The 24,335-nt window shown below is 45.3% G+C and overlaps 2 protein-coding genes across 10 annotated transcripts in view; both read left to right on the top strand.

The window, feature by feature from the left end:
* LOC143764161 (CMP-N-acetylneuraminate-beta-galactosamide-alpha-2,3-sialyltransferase 4-like) overlaps window positions 1-24,335 on the top strand; it is a 228,159-nt gene that overhangs the window by 95,049 nt on the left and 108,775 nt on the right. The gene's annotated exons all lie outside the window — the stretch shown is intronic.
* On the top strand, window positions 7,264-10,776 carry LOC143764162 (uncharacterized). The gene is made up of 3 exons (XM_077249451.1): window positions 7,264-7,375; window positions 9,675-9,825; window positions 10,030-10,776. The coding sequence occupies exons 1-3, from the start codon at window positions 7,368-7,370 to the stop codon at window positions 10,297-10,299; spliced, it is 429 nt and encodes a 142-aa protein (XP_077105566.1). The 5' UTR covers window positions 7,264-7,367; the 3' UTR covers window positions 10,300-10,776.

The following is a 24,335-nucleotide window of genomic DNA, read 5'->3' as shown; positions in this document are numbered from 1 at the left end:
CTTGTGTGGGTTGTAGAGTCCGTCTCATGCTACCACGAGTGTGAAAGCACAACCAACATTCAAAAGTGACCAAAACATCAGCCAGAAAGCATTGGTGCTGAGATGTGGTCTGTGGTCCCACCTGCAGAACCACTCCTTAATTGAGGGTGTCTTGATAATTGCCAATAATTTCCATCTGTTGTCTATTCCATTTGCACAACAACATGTGAAATTGATTGTCAGCAGTGTTGCTTCCTAAGTGGACAGTTTGATCTCACAGAAGTTTGATTTACTTGGAGTTATATTATGTTGTTTACGTGTTCCCTTTATTTTTTTGAGCAGTGTGTGTAAGGAATTGCTGTATGTTAGGAACAGAAGAGCGGGATTTACTACAGATAATGATAACACTAAGCACTTGTGAGGTGTAGGCCTCCTACCTGCGCATTGTGCACGGGGCCTTATAATGTAGAGCCTCAGTGGAGGAGCAGTCTCTGCCCCCGCTGGGCAGGAGGTGGTACTGCAGGATCTTACAGGGACTGCTCCTGACTGGCGTGCCTCCTTGTGCAGCAGCTGTGCTCTCAGGTTTGTTGTTTCCGCCCTTTCCGCAGCCGACACCTCTGTTACTTCTGCACTGTGCCCATTAGTCAGGTCAGGCGGCACCCCTGGATCTGTCAGCCCAAATAAATTCATCTAAACTGATCCTATTACCAGAGAATAAAACTGTGACAAACTAAAAAGGACGAGCCGAAAAGTCAGGACAAACCCAACCCGGGAGCGGAACGATCTCTTAGAAGGTGATCCTGCCGGCCCTATGAGAAGGGGAACAATATGGAAAAAAACCTGCATTACTGACCAGAGTTATCAGAAGGTCATTGTCAGTGATCCTATGACAACACTTCTTGCTACTCTCTTCTAGAAGTGTTGTCATAGGAACTCTGAGCTTCATAGCATGAAATCTTAAGTCAGTTTTTAATTCTGGATGGCTAGGAAAGGATTGAAGGCAGTGATCTGATTGGCTGCTGTAAGCACCAGTGGTGCACAGTTATCTCCCTGGGTGGTCCGCACACTGACAAATGGCTGATACAGACCCCAAACATTTGTGCTTGTGTGTTTGGACTAAGACTTTACATTAAAAAACTTTAACTTTAATCAATTCTGAGAGCCGAGATTCTAATACTGTAAATTATGGGACAGGATCCTACTTGGTCACCAACCACCCAGAAGTGCTGGGGTTACTTTCTATAGTGGCCCTATAATAACACTGTGTTTCCATGGACACAGGAAGTGTTGTCATGGGGTCATGAGCCGAGAAGCTTCTGTCTCAGGACTTCAGGATAATTGTCAGAAATAATTACATTATAAAAAAAATTAAATTCCCGGAACAGAGTAGTGGAAGGGGCCAATATTAAGAGCCATTAGTCTTCTAGATAAGCCAGGATTGCACCCAGCTCTGTGCAGGCGACTGATCTAAATGTGGACCCCTCATACGGGGAGAGGAGATCAGTGCGGGGGCTTCACATCACCGCCTGATATTGTCCCCAGTCAGTATTCATCGCACATAGTGCTATATCCCCGTATACAGTATTCATCGCACATAGTGATATATCCCCGTATACTGTATTCATCGCACATAGTGATATATCCCCGTATACAGTATTCATCGCACATAGTGATATATCCCCGTATACAGTATTCATCGCACATAGTGATATATCCCCGTATACAGTATTCATCGCACAAAGTGATATATCCCCGTATACAGTATTCATCGCACATAGTGATATATCCCCGTATACAGTATTCATCGCACATAGTGATATATCCCCGTATACAGTATTCATCGCACATAGTGATATATCCCCGTATACAGTATTCATCGCACATAGTGCTGTATCCCCGTATACAGTATTCATCGCACATAGTGATATATCCCCGTATACAGTATTCATCGCACATAGTGCTATATCCCCGTATACAGTATTCATCGCACATAGTGATATATCCCCGTATACTGTATTCATCGCACATAGTGATATATCCCCGTATACAGTATTCATCGCACATAGTGATATATCCCCGTATACAGTATTCATCGCACATAGTGATATATCCCCGTATACAGTATTCATCGCACATAGTGCTGTATCCCCGTATACAGTATTCATCGCACATAGTGATATATCCCCGTATACAGTATTCATCGCACATAGTGATATATCCCCGTATACAGTATTCATCGCACATAGGGATATATCCCCGTATACAGTATTCATTTCAGTGCTATATCTCCGTATACAGTATTCATCGCACAAAGTGATATATCCCCGTATACAGTATTCATCGCACATAGTGATATATCCCCGTATACAGTATTCATCGTACATAGTGATATATTCCCGTATACAGTATTTATAACACATAGGGATATATCCCCGTATACATGACACATAGTGACACCCCCCGTATACAGTATTTATAACACATAGGGATATATCCACTTATATATGACACACAGTGACACCCCCGTATACAGCATTTATTATTATTACTAGATGGTGGCCCGATTCTAACGCATCGGGTATTCTAGAATATGCATGTCCACGTAGTATATTGCCCAGCCACGTAGTATATTGCCCAGTCACGTATTATGTTGCCCAGTCACGTAGTATATTGCCCAGCCACGTAGTATATTGCCCAGCCACGTAGTATATTGCCCAGCCACATAGTATATTGCCCAGTGACGTAGTATATTGCCCAGCCACGTAGTGTATTGCCCAGTCACATAGTATATTGCCCAGCCACGTAGTATATTGCCCAGCGACGTAGTATGTTGCCCAGCCACGTAGTATATTGCCCAGCCACGTAGTATATTGCCCAGTGACGTAGTATATTGCCCAGCCACGTAGTATATTGCCCAGCTACGTAGAGTATTGCCCTGCCACGTAGTGTATTGGCCAGCTACATAGGATACAGCACAGCGACGTAGGATATTGCACAGAGCCACATAGTATATTGCGCAGTTTTGTAGTATATTGCCCAGCCTTGTAGTATATTGTCCAGCCACGTAGTATATTGCCCAGCCTTGTAGTATACAGCAGAGCCACGTAGGATATTGCCCAGTGACAGGTCCAAAAAATAAAAAATAAACATACTCACCTAACGATCCGAGGGCCCCTTGTAGTGTATCATACTCACCATTCTTGTCACTGCTCCTCCGCGTCCCGCCTCTCCTCTTCCTGGGATCCTGTGCAGATCGTAGTGCTCGGCTTCAGGAAAATGGCCGCGGGATGCCGCGCGTGCGCAGATCGAGATCGCGGCGGCCATTTTCCTGAAGCCGAGTTCCATTGCAAGTGCCAGGGCTGGTGGGAGCAGGACCTATGAAGACGTCGCGGTCACATGACCGTGACGTCACGGCAGGTCCTTGCCGCACACCAGCCCTGGGACGGGACCTCACCGCAAGCTGACGCTTGTAATGGAGCGGTCCGGGGAGCGTGGCGAGGAGCGAGAAAGGCGGCGGAGGGTAAGTATAGCAGGTTTTTTTTTAATTTATTATTTTTAACATTACATTTTGTACTATTGATGCCGCATAGGTAGCGTCAATAGTACAAAGTTGGGGACACACAGGGTTAATAGCAGCGGTAACGGAGTGCGTTACCCGCGGCATAACGGGGTCCGTTACCGCCGGCATTAACCCTGTGTGAGCGGTGTATGCGGGCGCCGGGCAGTGAGTGCGGGGAGTAAGGAGCGGCCATTTTTTTCTGGACTGTGCGCGTCGCTGATTGGTCGCGGCAGCCATGACAGGCAGCTGCCGAGACCAATCAGAGAACGAATAACGGTGACAGAAGGACAGACAGAAGTGACCCTTAGACGATTATATAGTAGATTATTATTATTTATTATTATAGCGCCATTTATTCCATGGCGCTTAACATGTGAGGAGGGGTATACATAATAAAAACAAGTACAATAATCTAAAACAATACAGGTCACAGCTGGTACAGGAGGAGAGAGGACCCTGCCCACGAGGGCTCACAGTCTACAAGGGATGGGTGAGAATACAGTAGGTAAGGATAGAGCTGGTCGTGCAGTGGTTTGGTTGATCGGTGGTTACTGCAGGTTGTAGGCTTGTTGGAAGAGGTGGGTCTTCAGGTTCTTTTTGAAGGTTTCGATGGTAGGCGAGAGTCTGATATGTTGTGGTAGAGGGTTCCAGAGTAGGGGTGATGCGCGAGAGAAATCTTGTATGCGATTGTGGGAAGAGGAGATAAGAGGGGAGTAGAGAAGGAGATCTTGTGAGGATCGGAGGTTGCGTGCAGGAAAGTATCGGGAGACGAGGTCACAGATGTATGGAGGAGACTGGTTTTGGATGGCTTTGTATGTCATGGTTAGGCTTTTGTAGTGAAGGGATTGACAGAGGGGAGATGCCGGGGAATAGTTGGGGGACAGGTGGATTAGTCGGGCAGCAGAGTTTAGAATAGATTGGAGGGGTGCGTTAGTGTTAGAGGGGAGGCCACAGAGCAGGAGGTTACAGGCGGGAGATGATGAGGGCATGTACTAGGGTTTTTGCAAATTCTTGGTTTAGGAATGTACGGATCCGTGAAATATTTTTGAGTTGAAGGCGGCAGGAAGTGGAAAGGGCTTGGCTATGCGGTTTGAAGGAGTGATCAGTGTCAAGGATTACCCCGAGACAGCGAGCTTGTGGGACTGGGGAGAGTGGGCAGCCGTTTACTGTAATGGATAGGTTCGTTGGGGGGAGGGTCGCGTGAGATGGGGGAAAGACAATGAATTCTGTTTTGTCCATGTTAAGTTTTAGAAATCTAGCGGAGAAGAAGGATGAAATAGCGGATAGACATTGAGGGTTAGGTATGACGAGATCCAGGATAGGGCCAAGTCTGTGATGCCAAGGGATGAGAGGGTCTGTAGTAATAGGGAATGGTCCACTGTGTCAAAGGCAGAGGACAGGTCCAGGAGGAGAAGGTGTCAGGACTCTGAACATTTTTTATTACCTTTTTGTGCATTACTGCCCTTTTCCAAGATGGTGTCTTTGGTCTCATGTGCACTGTGTCTTCCTGCTATAAAACTCCACCCCAGCCTTCAGTCTGTGCTAGAGTATTCTGCCTTACATCCAGCTCCTGACCTCTGGTGACTCCCTGGCTATATACCTGTTCCTGTGAACCTGTGGGGTTATCCTGCTACTCTGCTCTGAGTTCCTGCTGCATACACCAGTTCCAGTAATCCTTCATCTGCTGCTCGTGTTTACTTCCATCTGCATTTGCTGGACATGTAAGCTGTTTCTGCTTTGCAAGAACCTGAGACTATTACCCAGACCTCCCTGGTTGAGCTAAGATATTATTTGAACTGCCTTATAAGCATATCTATCTGTATTTTGGACTAAGCAAGGACTTATTCGTGTCAAGTATCCTCAAGAATAATTGTGCTTCATAGACTTTCTGCATGATTGCATTTTCCTCTGAAGTTTCCTATAGACTGCTGAGCTGCATTTGATATTTGCACCAAGTGTTGTGGACTTGAGTTTCTCTCAGCACCTGTTTGAATCACCATGTGATAATATAGACTTTACCACTTATAAAACTGTGTCCTGTAGTTGTCTTGTTCCACGCAAAGAGTCTCCTGAGTTATCCCCTGTAATTATTACAGGATACTCTAGCCTAAAAAAAAAAATGGAGACTGCTGGAACAATGACTGCAGAAAGCAGACTAGAGCAGGTGTTTTCCATAATTAGATCACTGCAGAAATATGTGGAAGGTCTGCAAAAGAAGTTTGGAAGCTTTGAACACAATCAACAAGTGTTTGGACAGACTTTGCAGGACTTAAGCACCCGCATGGCAGCCCAGGAAAACAAACTTGCTGGCATGGAGTCCCAGTATGGACGGGCTTTTCAGGACATAAGCACGCCAATAGCTGCACAAGCGACTTTTCCCTCTAGGCAACCGCCACCAGCTAGCCCACCTAAGTTGCCCCCATTCAGATTTAATGGTGATTGCGACAAATTTCGTGGCTTTGTGAATCAATGTATGCTATATTTTGATGTGCATGCTGACCATTTTCCTAATGATAGACCCAAAGTATTGTGTGTAATAATGCTGCTGACCACACGAGCGCTCGCCTGGGCGAATCCGATGATTGAGTCTCGTGACCCACGGTTAAATAACTTGGATGATTTCTTGGCCGCTATGGCATTAATGTTTGATGATCCTAATCGCCGTGCAACCGATACCAATTGGGACAGTTATGCACAATTGCCTATTTTTAAAAGGGGTCTGTCTAGTATTGTAAAAGATGACCTAGCTCGCTCTGAGTCACCACAAGAGCTAGAGACATTTATACAGCATTGTGTGCTCATTGACATTCGCCTTACTGAGCGTAGACAGGAGAAGTTTGCTGCATATAACCGTATTTCTAACTTTTCCCTTCCTTCCAAAGAGCCTGCAGGTAAAACATCTCGGGAGGTGGAGGAGGTGCCCATGCAAATTGATTCCGTACAGAGGCGCGAGATCAATGAGCGCCGGGAGCATCGCCTTCGTGAAAGTCTATGTTTCTACTGCGGCCAGTCTGACCACTTCTTGATCAATTGTCCTAAGTGTCCTAGACGGCCTAACAAGGTGCTATCAGCAGCAGGGGACTTTGACAACTGTGATGATGAATCTGACATCTCTGAATGTAGCCTGCCTTTAAAAGCTGTATTCCATTCACTTTCTATGACTTCACCCCCCAAGGAGCTTAAGGAAAAGAACTCTCACTGTTCTCTCCCTATTAAAGGGACTCTGTCACCTGAATTTGGAGGGAACAATTTTCAGCCATAGGGGCAAGATTGCCTTGCGCAGGCATGTACTACGGAGGACAGAGAATGAACTTCAATCCAATATTGCAGCCAGCATGCAGCCAGCGGGTAAGGAAAGGGTGAATCAAACACCCGAAAACCCTGCCCCTATGGCTGAAAATTGTTCCCTCCAAATTCAGGTGACAGAGTCCCTTTTAGATCCTGTGTTCAGGACAGTGGATTTCCAGTGCAGCTCTGATTGACTCTGGTGCAGGTGGCAATTTCATGGATATCGCATTTGCCAAGGAACATGGTATTGAAATTCAGCAAAGAGCCTCTCCAATTACCATGGAAACAGTGGATGGGTCACCTTTAATCTCTGGGCCTGTGGATCAGGAGACCGTACCCCTTGAAATTTTGTTGGAGCATAATCATCAGTAGCAACTTTCTTTCTTGCTAATTTCTTCTCATTTTCCTGTGATTTTAGGCATTTCTTGGTTGCATTCTCAGAACCCAATTATCAACTGGGAGACCAAGGAGATTATCTTTCCAACAAGGAGCAACTCAGCGTTAACAGAAGCTGTCCCTGAGTCCACGGCTACGGAACCACATGTACAGGTATTTTCTTTACCTCCAGCATATAAAGAGTTCTCTGACATCTGTGACAAGAAGAATGCAGATCAGCTTCCTCCACACAGGCATTATGACTGTCCCATTGAGTTGCTTGCTGGGGCAGCTATTCCTTTTGGTAACGTATACCCTTTGGCGGCACCTGAGCTTCAAGCCTTAAAGGAGTATATTTGTGAAAATCTGGCCAAAGGCTTCATACGTCCTTCTTCCTCACCAGCAGGGGCACCTATCTTTTTTGTAAAGAAGAAGGATGGGACCCTGAGACCCTGTGTTGACTATCGGAAACTCAATAAGGTAACCGTACGAAACCGTTACCCTTTGCCTCTGATTCCCGAATTACTGGAAAGAGTCCGCCATGCTAAGGTGTTCTCTAAACTGGATCTTCGTGGGGCTTATAATTTGGTACGTATTCGTCCAGGGGATGAGTGGAAGACAGCATTCAGATGCCGGTATGGACACTTTGAATCTCTTGTGATGCCCTTCGGGCTTTGTAACGCCCCTGCAACGTTTCAACACCTTGCTAATGACATTTTCAGAGATTTGTTGGACCAGTTTGTAGTAATCTATTTGGACAATATACTAATCTTTTCTGACTCTCTACAGGAACATGAAGAACATGTCAAAATTGTTTTAAGACGTCTGAAAGAGAACCATCTGTATATTAAGCCGGAGAAATGCGAGTTCCATCGTTCTGAGATACAGTTCTTAGGTTATATCATCTCTCCCCAGTGGCTGAACATGGAATCTGGTAAGATTCAGGCTATCCTTGACTGGCCGATACCCAAGAACGTTAAGGAGGTCCAACGTTTTATTGGTTTTGCAAATTTCTACAGACGCTTCATTTGAAATTTTTCTGATATTGTCCATCCCATTACTTCCTTGACAAAAAAGGAAAAGCCCTTTAAGTGGTCATCACAGGCTCAAGAATATTTTGATCGGCTTAAGATCTGTTTCACATCAGCACCGCTGTTGATACACCCAGATCCAACACTTTCTTTCATTGTGGAGGTGGACGCTTCTGATAATGCTTTTGGGGCTATTCTCTCCCAAAGAACTGGAGAGAAGGGTCTGCTACATCCTTGTGCTTTCTTTTCCCGTAGACTAACCTCAGCAGAGAAGGATTACGACGTGGGAGACAAGGAATTGCTGGCTATTATTGCGGCTTTCAAAGAATGGAGGCATCATCTGCAAGGAGCTGCACAACAGATCGTAGTGCTAACTGACCATCGCAATTTAGAGTTCCTTAGATCCGCTAGATGTCTTTCTCCTCGTCAGGCTCGTTGGAACTTATTTTTAAATCAATTTAACTTTGGTATCTCGTACCGTCCAGGTTCTCGTAATGGGAAGGCTGATGCTTTATCCCGAATCCATGCTGCGGATTCCGTACCTGGAGCCCCGTCCAAGACCATTCTATCTGATGTCAATTTCATCGGAGTTATCCACGATCAGGACTTGTGGAAGGAGTGCAGGGAGGCCTATGATGGTGATGTATTTCTGGCCAACCCACCTGTGGATATTAACCTTGTCTTTAAGGGTGGCATGTGGTTCAGAGATCGACGTATCTACGTCCCTGAAGTCGTTCGTCTGCAGATCCTCAAGTTGGTACATGACTCCAAGTTGGCTGGTCACAGGGGGGGTACAGAAGACACAAGAGTTATTGAGCTGATTCTTCTGGTGGCCAACTTGCCAGAAGGATACCAAGGACTATGTTCTCTCTTGCGAGGTATGTGCTCGTTACAAGACTCCTCATGTGGCACCTACGGGTCTTCTATAACCATTACCTGTTCCGTCCCGCTCTTGGGGGTCTATATAAATGGACTTTATTGTGGAGCTGCCTACATCGGGGGGCATGAATACAATCATGGTGGTAGTTGATCGCCTGACTAAAGCTGCTCATTTTGTTCCGTGCACCGGCCTCCCCTCAGCTAAAGATACAGTGAACTTGGTTATACAGAATGTCTTTCGGTTGCATGGGGTTCCGGATGAGATCATCTCTGACCGTGGAGTGCAGTTCACTTCAAGATTCTGGAAGGGGTTTTGCTCTGCACTCAATATTAATGTCTGTCTCTCTCTTCCGCTTACCATTCCCAGACAAATGGTCAGACTGAGCGTACCAACCAGACGCTACGCTGGAACAATATCTAAGATGCTATGTCAGCCATCTCCAGGATGATTGGTTGGAGTTGCTGCCGTTAGCCGAATTTTCATATAACAATTCTCAGAGCGCCTCCACTAAATTTACACCTTTCTTTGCCAATCTGGGTTATCATCCGTGTATCTTACCTAGGTCTCCAATTAATTCTCCGGTTCCGGCAGTGGAGGAAAGGCTGACTGCGATGAGGCAAAATCTGGAGGTTCTGAAGGAATCCCTGACCACAGCTCAAGAACGTTATAAGAGATCGGCTGATAGATTCCGTAAACCTGCACCCATGATCAAGGTAGGAGATTCCGTGTGGTTAGCAACTAAGAATCTGAAGTTCAACGTTCTTTCACAAAAACTTGGACAGAAATTAATTGGCCCTTTCAAGATCAACGGTATTGTGAGCTCTGTGGCCTGCCGGCTGAAGCTGCCTAGGACTATGAAGGTACACCCAGTTTTTCATGTATCTTTACTAAAGCCTGTATCTCCTAATATCTTCCAGGGACGTGTTGTGCCACCTCCGCAGCCTGTGGTGATTGATGGGCAAGAACAATTTGTGGTGGAGAAAATTGTTGATTCCAGGATTCGCAGGAATCGGCTCCAATATCTGATAAGATGGCAGGGATATCCCCTGAGGAAGACTCTTGGGAACCTGTGGAAAACATCAATGCCCAACAGAAGATTTCTCGTTTTCATCAGAGAGTCCCTGAGAAACCAGGTCCAGGATCGTCCTGAGGCCGCTTCTAAGGAGGGAGTAATGTCAGGACTCTGAACATTTTTTATTACCTTTTTGTGCATTACTGCCCTTTTCCAAGATGGCGTCTTTGGTCTCAAGTGCATTGTGTCTTCCTGCTATAAAACTCCACCCCAGCCTTCAGTCTGTGCTAGAGTATTCTGCCTTGCATCCAGCTCCTGACCTCTGGTGACTCCCTGGCTATATACCTGCTCCTGTGAACCTGTGGGGTTATCCTGCTACTCTGCTCTGGGTTCCTGCTGCATACACCAGTTCCAGTAATCCTCCTTCATCTGCTGCTCGTGTTTACTTCCATCTGCATTTGCTGGACATGTAAGCTGATTCTGCTTTGCAAGAACCTGGAGACTATTACCCAGACCTCCCTGGTTGAGCTAAGATATTATTTAAACTGCCTTATAAGCATATCTATCTGTATTTTGGACTAAGCAAGGACTTATTCGTGTCAAGTATCCTCAAGAATAATTGTGCTTCATAGACTTTCTGCATGATTGCATTTTCCTCTGAAGTTTCCTATAGACTGCTGAGCTGCATTTGCTATTTGCACCAAGTGTTGTGGACTTGAGTTTCTCTCAGCAGCTGTTTGAATCACCATGTGATAATATAGACTTTACCACTTATAAAGCTGTGTCCTGTAGTTGTCTTGTTCCACGCAAAGATTCTCCTGAGTTATCCCCTATAATTATTACAGGAGGATAGAGTAGTGTCGCTTGCTCTTGGGGGTTAATAGGTCATTGGTGACCTTAGTTAGGGCAGTTTCAGTGGAGTGGTGTGACCGGAAGCCTGATTGTAAGCGGTCGAAAAGAAAGCAAGAAGATAGATGGGAGAACAGTTCAAGATGGACGTGTTGTTTCAGTAGTTTTGAGGCATAGGGGAGAAGTGATATAGGGCTATAGCTAGATACAGAAGATGGGTCAAGAGAGGGCTTTTTGAGGTAGGTGTGATTGAGGCATGTTTAAAGCTTGAGGGGAAAACACCAGTTGTTAGTGATAGGTTGAAGAGATGGGTTAGAGTTGGGATGAAGACTGTGGCGAGGTTTGGGATGAAGTGGGAAGGGATCGGGTCGAGTGCACAGGTGGTGAGATGCGATCTTGAGAGTAGAGTGGAGAGTCGATCTTCTGTAATAGTGGAGAAGTTGGTTTTGGAGGTGGAGGGCTGGGTAGTTGGGAGGAAGGGCTCTAGGGGTTGTTGACTAAAACTGTCTCTGATGTTGTCAATCTTCTGCTTGAAAAATGAGGCAAAGTCTTCAGCTGAGATGAGTGGGGAGGGAGGAGGTGCTGGGGGACGGAGGAGAGAGTTGAAGGTGTTGAATAACTGTTTAGGGTTGTGAGACAGGGAGGATATGAGAGATGAGAAGTAGGTTTGTTTAGCTGTAGCGAATGTGGTCTTGAAAGTAGTGAGGGACTGTTTGAATGCGATAAAGTGCTCGTTGGAGTGGGACCTTTTCCATCTCCGCTCTGCAGCCCTGGAAGCTCACCTCAGTTCTTTGGTCAGGCTGGTGTGCCAGGGCTGTCTGTTGATTTTGCGAGCTTTGGTATGTGTGAGAGAGGCAAGAGATTCCAAAGCTGCAGCTATTGTGGTGTTATATAGAGCGGCAGCGTCATCTGCATTGTGTAGGGAACTTATGTGTGTGAGAGGGAGGAGGGATTCAGAGAGTGAGTGTAGATCAAGGTGTTTAAGATTTCTGCGAGGGTGTGCAAGTTTGTGGGGTGCGGATTGTAGACAAGGAGTGGAGAGGGAAGAGAATGTGAGTAGATTGTGGTCCGAAAGAGGAAGAGGTGAGTTAGAGAGGTTAGATAGGGAGTAGAGGCGGGTGAAGATGAGGTCCAATGTGTGACCATCTTCGTGAGTGGCTGCAGAAGACCATTGAGTGAGGTCGAAGGAAGAAGCGAGAGATAGAAGTTTAGTGGCAGCTGAGAGGGAAGTGTCAATGGGGATGTTGAAGTCGCCTATGATGATAGTGGGGATGTCTGATGCTCATGTCTAATGTATTTGTCTATATTTGCCCCGTGTTTCACATGTAAAGCGCCATGGAATAAATGGCGCTATAAAAATGAATAATAATAATAATAATGTCTGCAGAAAGGAAATGAAGTAGCCAGGTGGTGAAGTGGTCAAAGAAGGTGGTGGCTGGCCCTGGGGGGCGGTAAATTACAGCCAGTTGGTGGGGGTATAGATGCGCACAGAGTGCACCTCAAAGGAAGGGAGGGTAACAGAGGGTGGCAGTGGGATTGGGGTGAAGGAGCAGTTATCTGACAGAGAAAACCAACTCCTCCGCAATGCTTGCTGCTGGGGTGTGGTGTGTGAGAAAGGTGGAAGCCACCATAGGAAAGTGCAGCAGGAGAGGTTGTGTCAGAAGGGGTGAGCCAGGTTTCGGTGATGGCGAAGAAGGAAAGTTTGGTAGTAACAAAAAGATCGTGGATGTAGGAAAGCTTGTTGCAGACAGAGCGAGCGTTCCACAGAGCTCCTGTTAGTGGGACTGGGTAAGTGGGGGATGGGCGAATGTGTATAAGGTTAGAGAGGTTACGGAAATTTGTGATAGAGCGTGTATGGGAGGTAGAACTGACTGTGGGGATGTGGTGAGAAGGACCAGGATTTTGAGAGATATCACCAGCAGTGAGAAGGAGTAGAGAAAGTGTTAGCATGTGGGAGCAGGAGAGGGCATGAGGTGGCTGTCTGTGCTTGGAGACAGAGAATTGTGTTAAGGAACAGTTCTGAGGAGGAGGTGAGATGGATGGGGAGGATTGAAGAGGAGATGAACAGTTCTTTACTAGGAGTAGGGATTAGGGGAGTTTGCAGAATCTGAAGGATTATAGCGGTGAAAGTGAAAACAAACAGAAACATTGTTTACAGTGACTGGCCAGTTTCCTTCAGTTCCCTTCTGGTTCAATTTTGGTTTTAATTCTAAATTAATCTTCACACTTCTAGGACACACTTAGAGGAATCACACTGCAGACTAAAGTCATTGCAGACTTGTGCTATGCAATATATGTACAACTAAGTGCAGTCAGGTGTGAAGCAGAGAGGAGTAGTCTCTGCTCACCTTGGTCAGAGAATTAAGAGTGGACCAGATGCATACAATCAAGCCAGAGTAAACAACATCATAAATATCACTGGGTAAGCTGGGGTTAGCTGAGAGGCATACTATGAGAATGCTAGGAGCAGAGAAAAGTCTGTGTGGAAAGTTGGGTGATGTACTATGTGCACTTCATAGACAGTCAAGGCAGGAGAGCAGGCTGGAGAGCTGGGTGCATGAACATACCTGTAGGAAGAATAGACATGCTGGTTAGAGTGCGATGGTGGCAGATAGCAGGGCACAGTCTGTATACATCCTTCTGGTTTTAATTCTAAATTAATCTTCCCACTTCTAGGATACACTTATAGGAATCACACTGCAGACAGCATTTATAACACATAGATATATATTCCCGTATATATGACACATAGTGACACCCCCCGTATAAAGTATATATGGCACATAGTGACACCCCCCGTATACAGTATTTATAACACATAGGGATATATCCCCGTATATATGACACATAGTGACACCCCCCGTATAAAGTATATATGGCACATAGTGACACCCCCCGTATACAGTATTTATAACACATAGGGATATATCCCCGTATATATGACACATAGTGACACCCCCCGTATAAAGTATATATGACACATAGTGACACCCCCCGTATACAGTATTTATAACACATATCGATATATCCCCGTATATATGACACATAGTGACACCCCCCGTATAAGGTATATATGACACATAGTGACACCCCCCGTATACAGTATTTATAACACATCCCTATGCAGTATCCCCGTATATATGACACATAGTGATATATCCTCGTTTATATGACACATATTGACACCCCCAGTATACAGTATATATGACACATGGTGACACCCCCCGTATACAGTATATATGACATAGTGATATATCCCCGTATATATGACACATAGTGACACCCCCAGTATACAGTATATATGACACATAGGGATATATCCCTGTATATATGACACATAGTGACACCCCCCGTATACAGTACATATGACACATAGTCATATATCCCCGTATATATGACACATAGTGACACCCCCTGTATACAGTATATATGACACATAGGGATATATCCCCGTTTATATGACACATAGTGACACCCCCCATATACAGTATGTATCACACATCTATGTATACAGTGGGGAAAATAAGTATTTGATCCGCTGCCAATTTTGCCAGTTTCCCCCTACACAGAATGCAGAGGTGTGTAGTTTTTATCGTAGGTACACTTCACCTGTGAGAGACAGAATCTAACAATAAAACCCAGAAAATCCCATTGTAGGATTGTGACATCATTAGATTGCGTCCACAGGAGGTGACATATACAGTAGAGATGAAGAGACGGACATCGTGCTATAGATATACGTATTAACCCCTTCATCCCCAGCTGATAAGACCCGGGCAGGACACTCGTGTCGTTCTTTGGGCATGGTAGAATGTTAGTGATGATGTTGTTGCAGTTTTACCGTGCGAGTTTGCAATGTGACGACGTTGCTCAGAGCCCCGGCCTGCGGCACATTCTGGGCGCAGCTCATTTTCGGAGATGGGTAGAATAATATTTGCTCTATGCACCTGGTTGCTGCCATCTGTATAAGACAATGAGGCCTTTGTGGCAGAATCCCGTTGTCTCCGCTGCATTATTATTCCAGACAAACTCCTAAAAGTGTAATATAGAATAATAAGTATAATAGACCTGGCCGCCGCCTGCAGTTACTAGATGTCCCCGGGGGATCGGGACCAGGACTGTGGATTCAGTCCTCAGTTATGCCGCTTCCTAAGTTTATTTGCGTTAAAGTAAAATACACAAAAAGATTTAGTGAGCCTTGATAAAAAAACAAAACTACTTAACACACATAATCCCCCCCAAAAAGCAGCTCTATCTATCCCGCACATTTCAGGGTGAACTCTTTATCAAGGCAAATGTTCATTTAAGGCTGCCGTCACACTAGCAGTATTTGGTCAGTATTTTACATCAATATTTGTGAGCCAAAACCAGGAGTGGAACAATTAGAGGAAAAGTATAATAGAAACATATGCTCCACTTCTGCATTTATCACCCACTCCTGGTTTTGGCTTACAAATACTGATGTAAAATACTGACCAATATACCATAGCGGGGAATGCACCCCAATAGATATACTATACAAACATCCCAAGGGTCCAGAGGGATAGAGACAGTACAGTAAAAATCCTCTGAATCTTAAAATTTCATTTATTAGGCTATGTGCACACGTTGCGGATTAGGCTTAGGAATTTTTGGTGCAGATTCTACATCTCTTGGCAGAAAACACAGGTGCGGATTTGACTCGTTTTTTGTGCGGATTTGCTGCGGGTTTACTGTGGATTTTTTGTGGATTTACTGCGTTTTTTACCCCTGCGGATTTCTATAATGGAATGGGTACAAAAACGCTGCAGATCCGCAAAAAAAGAAGTGACATGCTCCTTCTTTTAATCCGCAGTGCTTCCGCACGGATTTTTCCGCACCATTAGCACAGCATTTTTTTACATTGATTTACATTGTAATGTAAATCACTTGCGGATCTGCAGCGTTTTTGCACGGCAAAAAACACTGCGGATCCGCAGGAAATCCACAACGTGTGCACATACCCTTAAACATTTTTTTTAAAAATTCAATAATTTAAAGGCAATGTTACCACAGAGTGGCAGAAATAAGGACAGGCAGTAGAGACACTCTTATATGGCGTAACAATTTCATGTATAATAATACGTTACCAAGGGTGGTTACCTATATACCGTAGGTAAAATGCATCATTAGGCTATACTTATGATGCTAAGTATCAGGGATATAACATATAAATAAATGTCAATTATAGAACATACAATAGTGTGAAGGATATGTAAATAAGTAACATGGAAATATAGCATTTAAAATATACTGAAGTTTGTAGACACTGTAATCTCAAACCTTATTCAAGTAGATAGGAAAATCTAGTATCTATAAACATAGTATGCAAATGACAACAATGCATAAAGTAAGAATAATCAGGACAAACCTATAGAAAGATGGCCTGGCTGACATTGCTCCACGCCTCGACGCGCGTTTCACTCTGCTTCCTCAGGGAAGGACAATCCTCATTTTGATGCCCCCCCTCAAACATCCGTGTTTTAAGAACTGCAAATACGGATACATGCTCGTCCATTGTATTCAGTGGTGATGTGCATATGTCAGGTTTTCACACGAACCGTGTGTCTGTGTGAAAAACCCGCAGACATGTCAGTTTTTTTCGTGCAGCGCAAACAAATTGCGTGCCACAGACGTGCACAATGATGACACTGGATGACATCCGTGTGACACGTACCGGTGGGAAAAAGCGGTACAGTTCGCGCTCATCCCAGGGACCAGCTGCTGAAGGCAGCTCTCATCGTTATCGTCTGTCTCCCTGAGATTAGCGCAACAATGATGGGAGTTGTATTCAGCAGCAGCTGTGTACATCATGTGTAAAATTAAGAATTACATTAAAAATAAATAATGGTGTGGGCTCCCGCATACTGTTCCTGACCAGCGGAGGGAAAGCCCACAGCTGGGGTCTTATGTTAATAATCTGGGACAAAACCCCATAAGGTTCCCAGGCTATTAATAACAGTTCACAGCTGTTTGCTTAGCCTTTCCTGATGAATGTATGGGCGATCCCAGGGAAATAAACAAATTCCATATGGTCCCAATCTAAATTCAAACCAGCAAAGGCTAAACAGATAGCTGTGGGTTGATATTAATACCCTTGTACTGTCAGTTGACATCAAGCCCAGGGATTAGTAATGGAGAGGTGTCTATAAGACATCACCATTACTAACCCCATAGTAAATGTTGAAATAAACACAGCAAGAATAAAATCCTTTATTTGAAATAAAACTCAACACCCTGTGTTACACATTAAAAAATGAAAACCAAAGTTATACTCACCTGTACACCCATCATCCATTAGATGCCCATGTGCCCTGTAAAACACAAAAAAATAACAACTATGTTCCTCACTTGTCTGAAGAGAAGATAATCCATTTGTCCCATGCTGTAATCCATCTCTGCTTCATCTGGATTTCAAGCTGCATGATGCAACCTTGCTGGTTTCCAGGAGACACTGAGATGCTGATTCAGTGATGTTATAGAGGTTACCGCCAGTCACTGAAACTGCGGTTCCCACGCTCAGTTCACTGTGAGCAACCCGATATACTGTGGTTACCTCAGTGAGATCAACGCTGTCACCTTGAAAAAATTCTCACCGTGCTAGCGGTGATCTTACAATGAGCTGACCGTGGGAACCGCAGCTTCAGTGTCTCCTGGATTTCAGCCTGAACGGTCGCATCCTGACGCTGTACAGCTTGAAATCCAGATGAAGCAGAGATGGATTACAGCATGGGACAAATGGATTATCTTCTCTTTGGACAAGTGAGGAATTTGGTTGTTTATTATTGTTTTCATTTTTTACAGGGGACATGGGCATCGATGGATGGTAGGTGTAAAAATGGGTATAACTGTGTCTTATTTTTTAATAAATGTGTAAAACAGGGTGTTGTACACATTTATTTCAAATAAAGGATTTTATTCTTGCTGTGTGTTTATTTCAATATTTACTATGGGGTTAGTAATGGCGGTGTTTTGTAGATGCCTCTCCTGTACTAAACCCTGGGCTTGATGTCACCTGACAATACAAAGCTGACATCAACCCCAACTTTATTACCGCACTTGCCATCGCCACAGGGAAAGTGGAAAGAACGAGGCTAAGCTCCTGCTTTGGTGCATCTTATGGATGGTCCATTTCTGGGATGGCTGAGGGTTGGTTTTGGTAGCCTCTGGGTGGCAATATCTCTGGCCCCTTCCCAAGCTATTAATATCAGCCCACAGCTGTGTGTTCAGCCTTTACTGGAGAATTTACAGGACCCCAGAAAAAAAAATGACGTTGGGTCCCCCTATAAATTCAAACCAGCAAACAGCTGTGAGCTGTTATTGATACCCTGGGAACATGCCCCATCATTGTCTCGCGCTGATCTCATTGAGACAATGATGAGAGCAGAAAACTGTACTGCTTCTTCCCAGGCGTCGGTGCGTGTCACATGGACACACGGATGTGACGCATGGATCTCACCAGGACGTGTGACGGAGGCCTGAGGGAAAGACTGCATAAGCACGGGTATCACAGACATCACGGCTTTATGAAATGATCCTAATTTCCTGAAGACGACTCATTGAGCAAAAGAATAAATCATTCTTGAAGTATATAAAAAAGCTACTTTGTAGAATGGACAGGTCCTGGATTTTTCAGGTAAATAGTGTAGTGCCAACTTGTAGAAAGAGGCGCCAGAAAGTGATGTAGACGGTGACTGAAGATTCGCTTGGGCTTGTAGAACAATGGGAAATATTAGAAAACCTCCATTACAGGCGGAGGAGTTCATCTGCATACACAGTGGTCCCAGCAATCTGCATCATGTCTTCCCAAGGGTTTTAATTTAGTGCTTTACCCTGGTGAGTTATGAGAGAATTAAAGGTTACGATAGGTGGAATGAAGTATTGCAGGGTGACAGCGGTCATAAAGCCCGGCCGCTGCGAGGTGTGGCAGGGGACTGGGCAAAAAAGCACAATTCGTCACCCTGAGACGTGTTAGATGTCATTTTTTTAAATAAATTATATATTTAAAGTTTTTGTTAATTAAATTACAGTTTTTTGGAATATTGGTCGTGTATGAAGTCTGCAGCGGAGGGAGTGATAAGTGACGCTTCTGGATCTTTGGACTCATGTATCTTTTTTTGCACCTTTTCAGTTGTTTGTGGGGCGCTTTTTGTGATGTCATTAATCACCGGCTTTTGCTTTCTTACTTGTACAAAACTAGTGAGCGGCTTCCAAGCAAAAACCCCTGAAGAACGGTCCGGTCACTTCTGTTCTCCCATCAGGTGTCTTTGGAAACCTGGAGCGATTAAAAGAAGCTCAGAAGACTGGATGTATGAAGCTGTTAGGACTCGTTCACATGTGACATTTTTTATGTTGTTTTGCGAATGAAAAACGCAGCATTTTACAGTCCCAGGAAAGTGAATGAGATTTCTGACATCTCATGAACAGGCTGCTTATTTCCATCTTGTGGATTGGAGGCAGTTTCAGATCTGAAGAATGACAATTCTTTCAGCATTTTTCACCCAAATGTTTCAGAAAAAAAGAGCAAAAACAAGTAGGTTTTATACAGTCCTATCCTGTCAGCGGGCAGGCTTTTTATGCCAAAATGTTTGTAACAAACAATTAGTGTGTGCGCATACCCCAAGATAGAGAAGTGTCTGTCTCTCTCCTCTCTCCCTGCAGTATGTCTCTCCTCCTGTCTCTCTCTCGCTGCAGTATGTGTCTCTCTCCTCCTGTCTCTCCTGTCTCTCTCCCTGCAGTATGTCTCTCCAGCCTCTCTCTCTCCCTGCAGTATTTCTCTCTCCTCTCTCTCTCCCTGCAGTATGTCTCTCTCTCCTCTCTCCCTGCAGTATGTCTCTCTCTCCTCCTGTCTCTCTCTCCTCTCTCACTGCAGTATGTCTCTCTCTCCTCCTGTCTCTCCTCTCTCTCTCCCTGCAGTATGTCTCTCTCTCCTCTCTCCCTGCAGTATGTCTCTCTCTCTCCGCCTGTCTCTCTCTCCTCTCTCCCTGCAGTATGTCTCTCTCCTCTCTCTCTCCCTGCAGTATGTCTCTCTCCTCTCTCTCTCCCTGCAGTATGTCTCTCTCTCCTCTCTCCCTGCAGTATGTCTCTCTCTCCTCCTGTCTCTCGCTCCTCTCTCCCTGCAGTATGTCTCTCTCCTCTCTCTCTCCCTGCAGTATGTCTCTCTCTCCTCCCTGCAGTATGTCTCTCTCTCCTCCCTGCAGTATGTCTCTCTCCTCCTGTCTCTCTCTCCTCTCTCCCTGCAGTATGTCTCTCTCTCCTCCTGTCTCTCCTCTCTCTCTCCCTGCAGTATGTCTCTCCTGTCGTCTGTCTCCCTCCATTGTCTCTTGGACCATCATGGCCACCTTAGTCAGCGGTAAACTCCTGGTGTGACTGGAGACATCTCCGCGTGGGCCGCCTGTCCCGGGATTAGTGGCAGTGCCAGGTGGCGGCCGCATCCATGTGGTCATTCAGTGATGATTACAATGTGTTTTATTTGGTGAGAAGCTTCTGGTAATAAAGGATTCTCCATCTGTCAAGGACATGACAGCAATGTGAGCGCCATCCATGTGTATGACGGCTCGTCACATCTCCACAAGGGGAACAGGGATACCACGTGCGATGGCCACGATCGGCACGGCTCTCATTTGTCACATTGTGACCGTCTGACGCTCACGGAGGGTTGTCCACACTGGAGACAAAGGGAACAATCATCATTTATTTAGTTCTTTTTTATATATATATATATATATATATATAGTTCAGTGTTTCATCCAAAAGTTGGACAGTTTCTTTCTCACTTGTCCTCCATGTACGGTCCTTTTTCATTTCTCCAATGTTACAGAATTGCAATGTCTCCGTAATAATCGGATGTTGCACTGTGGCTCCGTACGACATCCACTTTTTTTTTGCGCACTCCTAGATCTGAATGGGACAGGCTCCTCAGATTAGTGAAGGCTGGAAAAAAAATAAAATCTGCACTGCCCCATTAAATAACATTGGTCGGAGTGCAGTCTGCTTTTTTCACAGACGGCGCTCGGATTAATAATACGGTCACGTGAACAAAAGGTCGTGCCAGACTTACTGATCAGAAGAGGAGCCACAGATGGCGACAGATTGGAGAGTGCCTGTCTGGCATCACTGACCGGACGGGTCCTCCGCAGCGATCCGCTCATCTATGAACACTGGTGCCAGACATACTTATCAGAAGAGGAGCCGCGGATGGCGACAGATTGGAGAGTGCCTGTCTGGCGTCTCTGACCGGACGAGTCCTCCGCAGCGATCCGCTCATCTATAGACACTGGTGCCGGACGTACTAATCAGAAGAGGAGCCGCGGATGGTGACAGATTGGAGAGTGCCTGTCTGGCATCCACTGACCGGACGGGTCCTCCCCAGTGATCCGCTCATCTACTGTATAGACACTGGTGCCAGATGTACTAATCAGAAGAGGAGCCGCTGATGGCGACAGATTGGAGGGTGCCTTTCTGGTATCCACTGACCGGACGGGTCCTCCGCAGCGATCTGCTCATCTATGGACACTGGTGCCAGACATACTAATCAGAAGAGGAGCCGCGGATGGCGACAAATTGGAGAGTGCCTGCCTGGCATCCACTGACCGGACAGGTCCTCCCCAGCGATCCGCTCATCTATAGACACTGGTGCCAGACGTACTAATCAGAAGAGGAGCAGTGGATGGTGACAGATTGGAGAGTGCCTGACTGGCATCCACTGACTGGACGGGTCCTCCGCAGCGATACGCTCATCTATGGACACTGGTGCCAGACATACTAATCAGAAGAGGAGCCGCGGATGGCGACAGATTGGAGAGTGCCTGTCTGGCATCACTGACCGGACGGGTCCTCCACAGCGATCCGCTCATCTATGGACACTGGTGCCAGACATACTAATCAGAAGAGGAGCCGCGGATGGCGACAGATTGGAGAGTGCCTGTCTGGCATCCACTGACCGGACGGGTCCTCCGCAGCGATCCGCTCATCTATGGACATTGGTGCTAGACGTACTAATCAGAAGAGGAGCCGCGGATGGCGACAGATTGGAGAGTGCCTGCCTGGCATCCACTGACCGGATGGGTCCTCCGCAGCGATACGCTCATCTATGGACACTGGTGCCAGGGTAACCTGTGCCTCTATGACGCTCCTTTTAGTGACGAGTGAGTGTACTCGTTGCTCTGGTTTTCCTGAGCATGCTCGTGTGGTCTCCAAGTATTTGTAACTGCTTGGAGATTTAGTTTTTGTTGACGCAGCTGCATGATTTACAGCTACTAGCCAGCCTGAGTACATGTGGGGGTTGCCTGGTTGCTATGGAATTCCCACATGTATTCAAGCTCACTAGTAGCTGTAAATCGTGTAGCTGCTGCAAGGAAAACTAAATCTCCGAGCAGTTACAAATACTCAGAGACCACTCGCTCATCACTAGCTCCTTTACTTGTACTCGCTGCAGAAACCGAAGTTTACGGTTATGACCAATTTTTTTTAAACTTTCTGTTCCAATTTGCACCGACGATGGCTCCTTGCACCGAACTACACTCCATACTTGCAAGTGTGCACAATTCTGCATTTTCTATGTCAGAAATCCGGTGAAAACATTGCCTTTAATGAACTTTTCGTTACACAGAGATTTACGAGTATTTTTGGCTGTGTTCACATGTTGCAGCTAGTAGGTTTGTTTTTTTTGTGATATGATTTAGATTAAACCGCACATTTTTTGCCTCCATTTTTAAGTAAAATAATGCACACAATGGCAGTAACTTGTGAACACGTGAGGCGGGAGCGGCCTGTTAATCATTTTGCAGGCAATCATCCTCCAGACGGAGGTCAGATTAACCCCTTCTGTACCAGAGATACTTTCTTCACTCCATTCACCTTGGTTATCAGGTTGTGAGATTACACAAGACAAAGGTCAATGAGAATCAACTGAAAACCACAATCTAGAAACTTTCAGGGGACGTGGAAGAAGGGACACTCTGTTTTTAAATCACAAATGCCATAAAAATCCAAGAGAGTTTCTGGAGAAAATGATTTCACTGTGAGGACGAGTATAGAGGAGCCTGAGATCACAGAGATCTATTATCAAAGGAGAACAAATTGTACAAAAAACTAAAAGGTCAAGCACAAAGATAAATAGGGATCATAAAAGAAAAAGTTGCAATAAGGACCAATGACATAAATATAATCAATAAAACAGAATTTTTTTTAATAATATTGAATAATAAAGCAAAGGTTAATAAAAGCTGAGTCAGGTACTGGAGCACGTAACACATATAACAATGAATATATTAAAAATATCACTATGCCCCTGGTAGGTTTATAAAGTATTGCATAATGCCCAAAATTGATCAATATATAAAAAAAAACATTATGGCACCTTAAAAATACAACATATGTCAAAGAAACCAGCGAAAATAAATTACAGTGACAGCTAATCTACTATATAATTGTCTAAGGGTCACTTCTGTCTGTCTGTCTGTCACGGATATTCATTGGTCGCGGCCTCTATCATGGAAATCCAAGTCGCTGATTGGTCGCGGCAAAACGGCCACGACCAATCAGCGACGGGCACATTCCGGCGGCAAAATGGCTCCATAATCCAAATCGCTCCATAATCCCTCCAGTCAGTGCTCACACAGGGTTAATGGCAGCGGTAACGGACCGCGTTATGCCGCGGTGTAACGCGCTCCGTTACCGCTGCTATTAACCCTGTGTGACCAACTTTTTACTATTGATGCTGCCTATGCGGCATCAATAGTTAAAAGATCTAATGTTAAAAAAAATAAAAAATCGTTATATACTCACCGTCCGTCGGCCCCTCGGATCCAGAACAGGCCTTTCCCGCTCCTCGCGACGCTCCGGTGATCGCTCCATGCATTGCGGTCTCACGAGATGATGATGTAGCGGTCTCGCGAGATCGTTACATCATCATCTCGCGAGACCGCACTGCACTCTTGAGACCGGAGCGTGCGAGGAGCGTCGGTAACCGCTTCGCTTGGATGCGGGACCAACGAAAGGTGAGTATATAACTAGTTTTTATTTTAATTCTTTTTTTTAACAGTGATATGATGCCCACATTGCTATATACTGCGTGGGCTGTGCAATATACTACGTGGGCTGTGCAATGTACTGCGTGGGCTGTGCTATATACTACGTGGGCTGTGCAATATAATACGTGGGCTGTGCAATATAATACGTGGGCTGTGCAATATACTACGTGGGCTGTGCAATATAATACGTGGGCTGTGCAATATACATGGGCTGTGCAATATAATACGTGGGCTGTGCAATATAATACGTGGGCTGTGCAATATAATACGTGGGCTGTGCAATATACTATGTGGGCTGCTATATACTACG

The sequence above is a fragment of the Ranitomeya variabilis genome, chromosome 4 (assembly GCF_051348905.1).
Source record: "Ranitomeya variabilis isolate aRanVar5 chromosome 4, aRanVar5.hap1, whole genome shotgun sequence".
NCBI classification, from domain to species: domain Eukaryota; kingdom Metazoa; phylum Chordata; class Amphibia; order Anura; family Dendrobatidae; genus Ranitomeya; species Ranitomeya variabilis.
The sequence above is the reverse complement of the archived record's forward strand: the minus strand, read 5'-3'. Positions and strand labels throughout refer to the sequence as shown.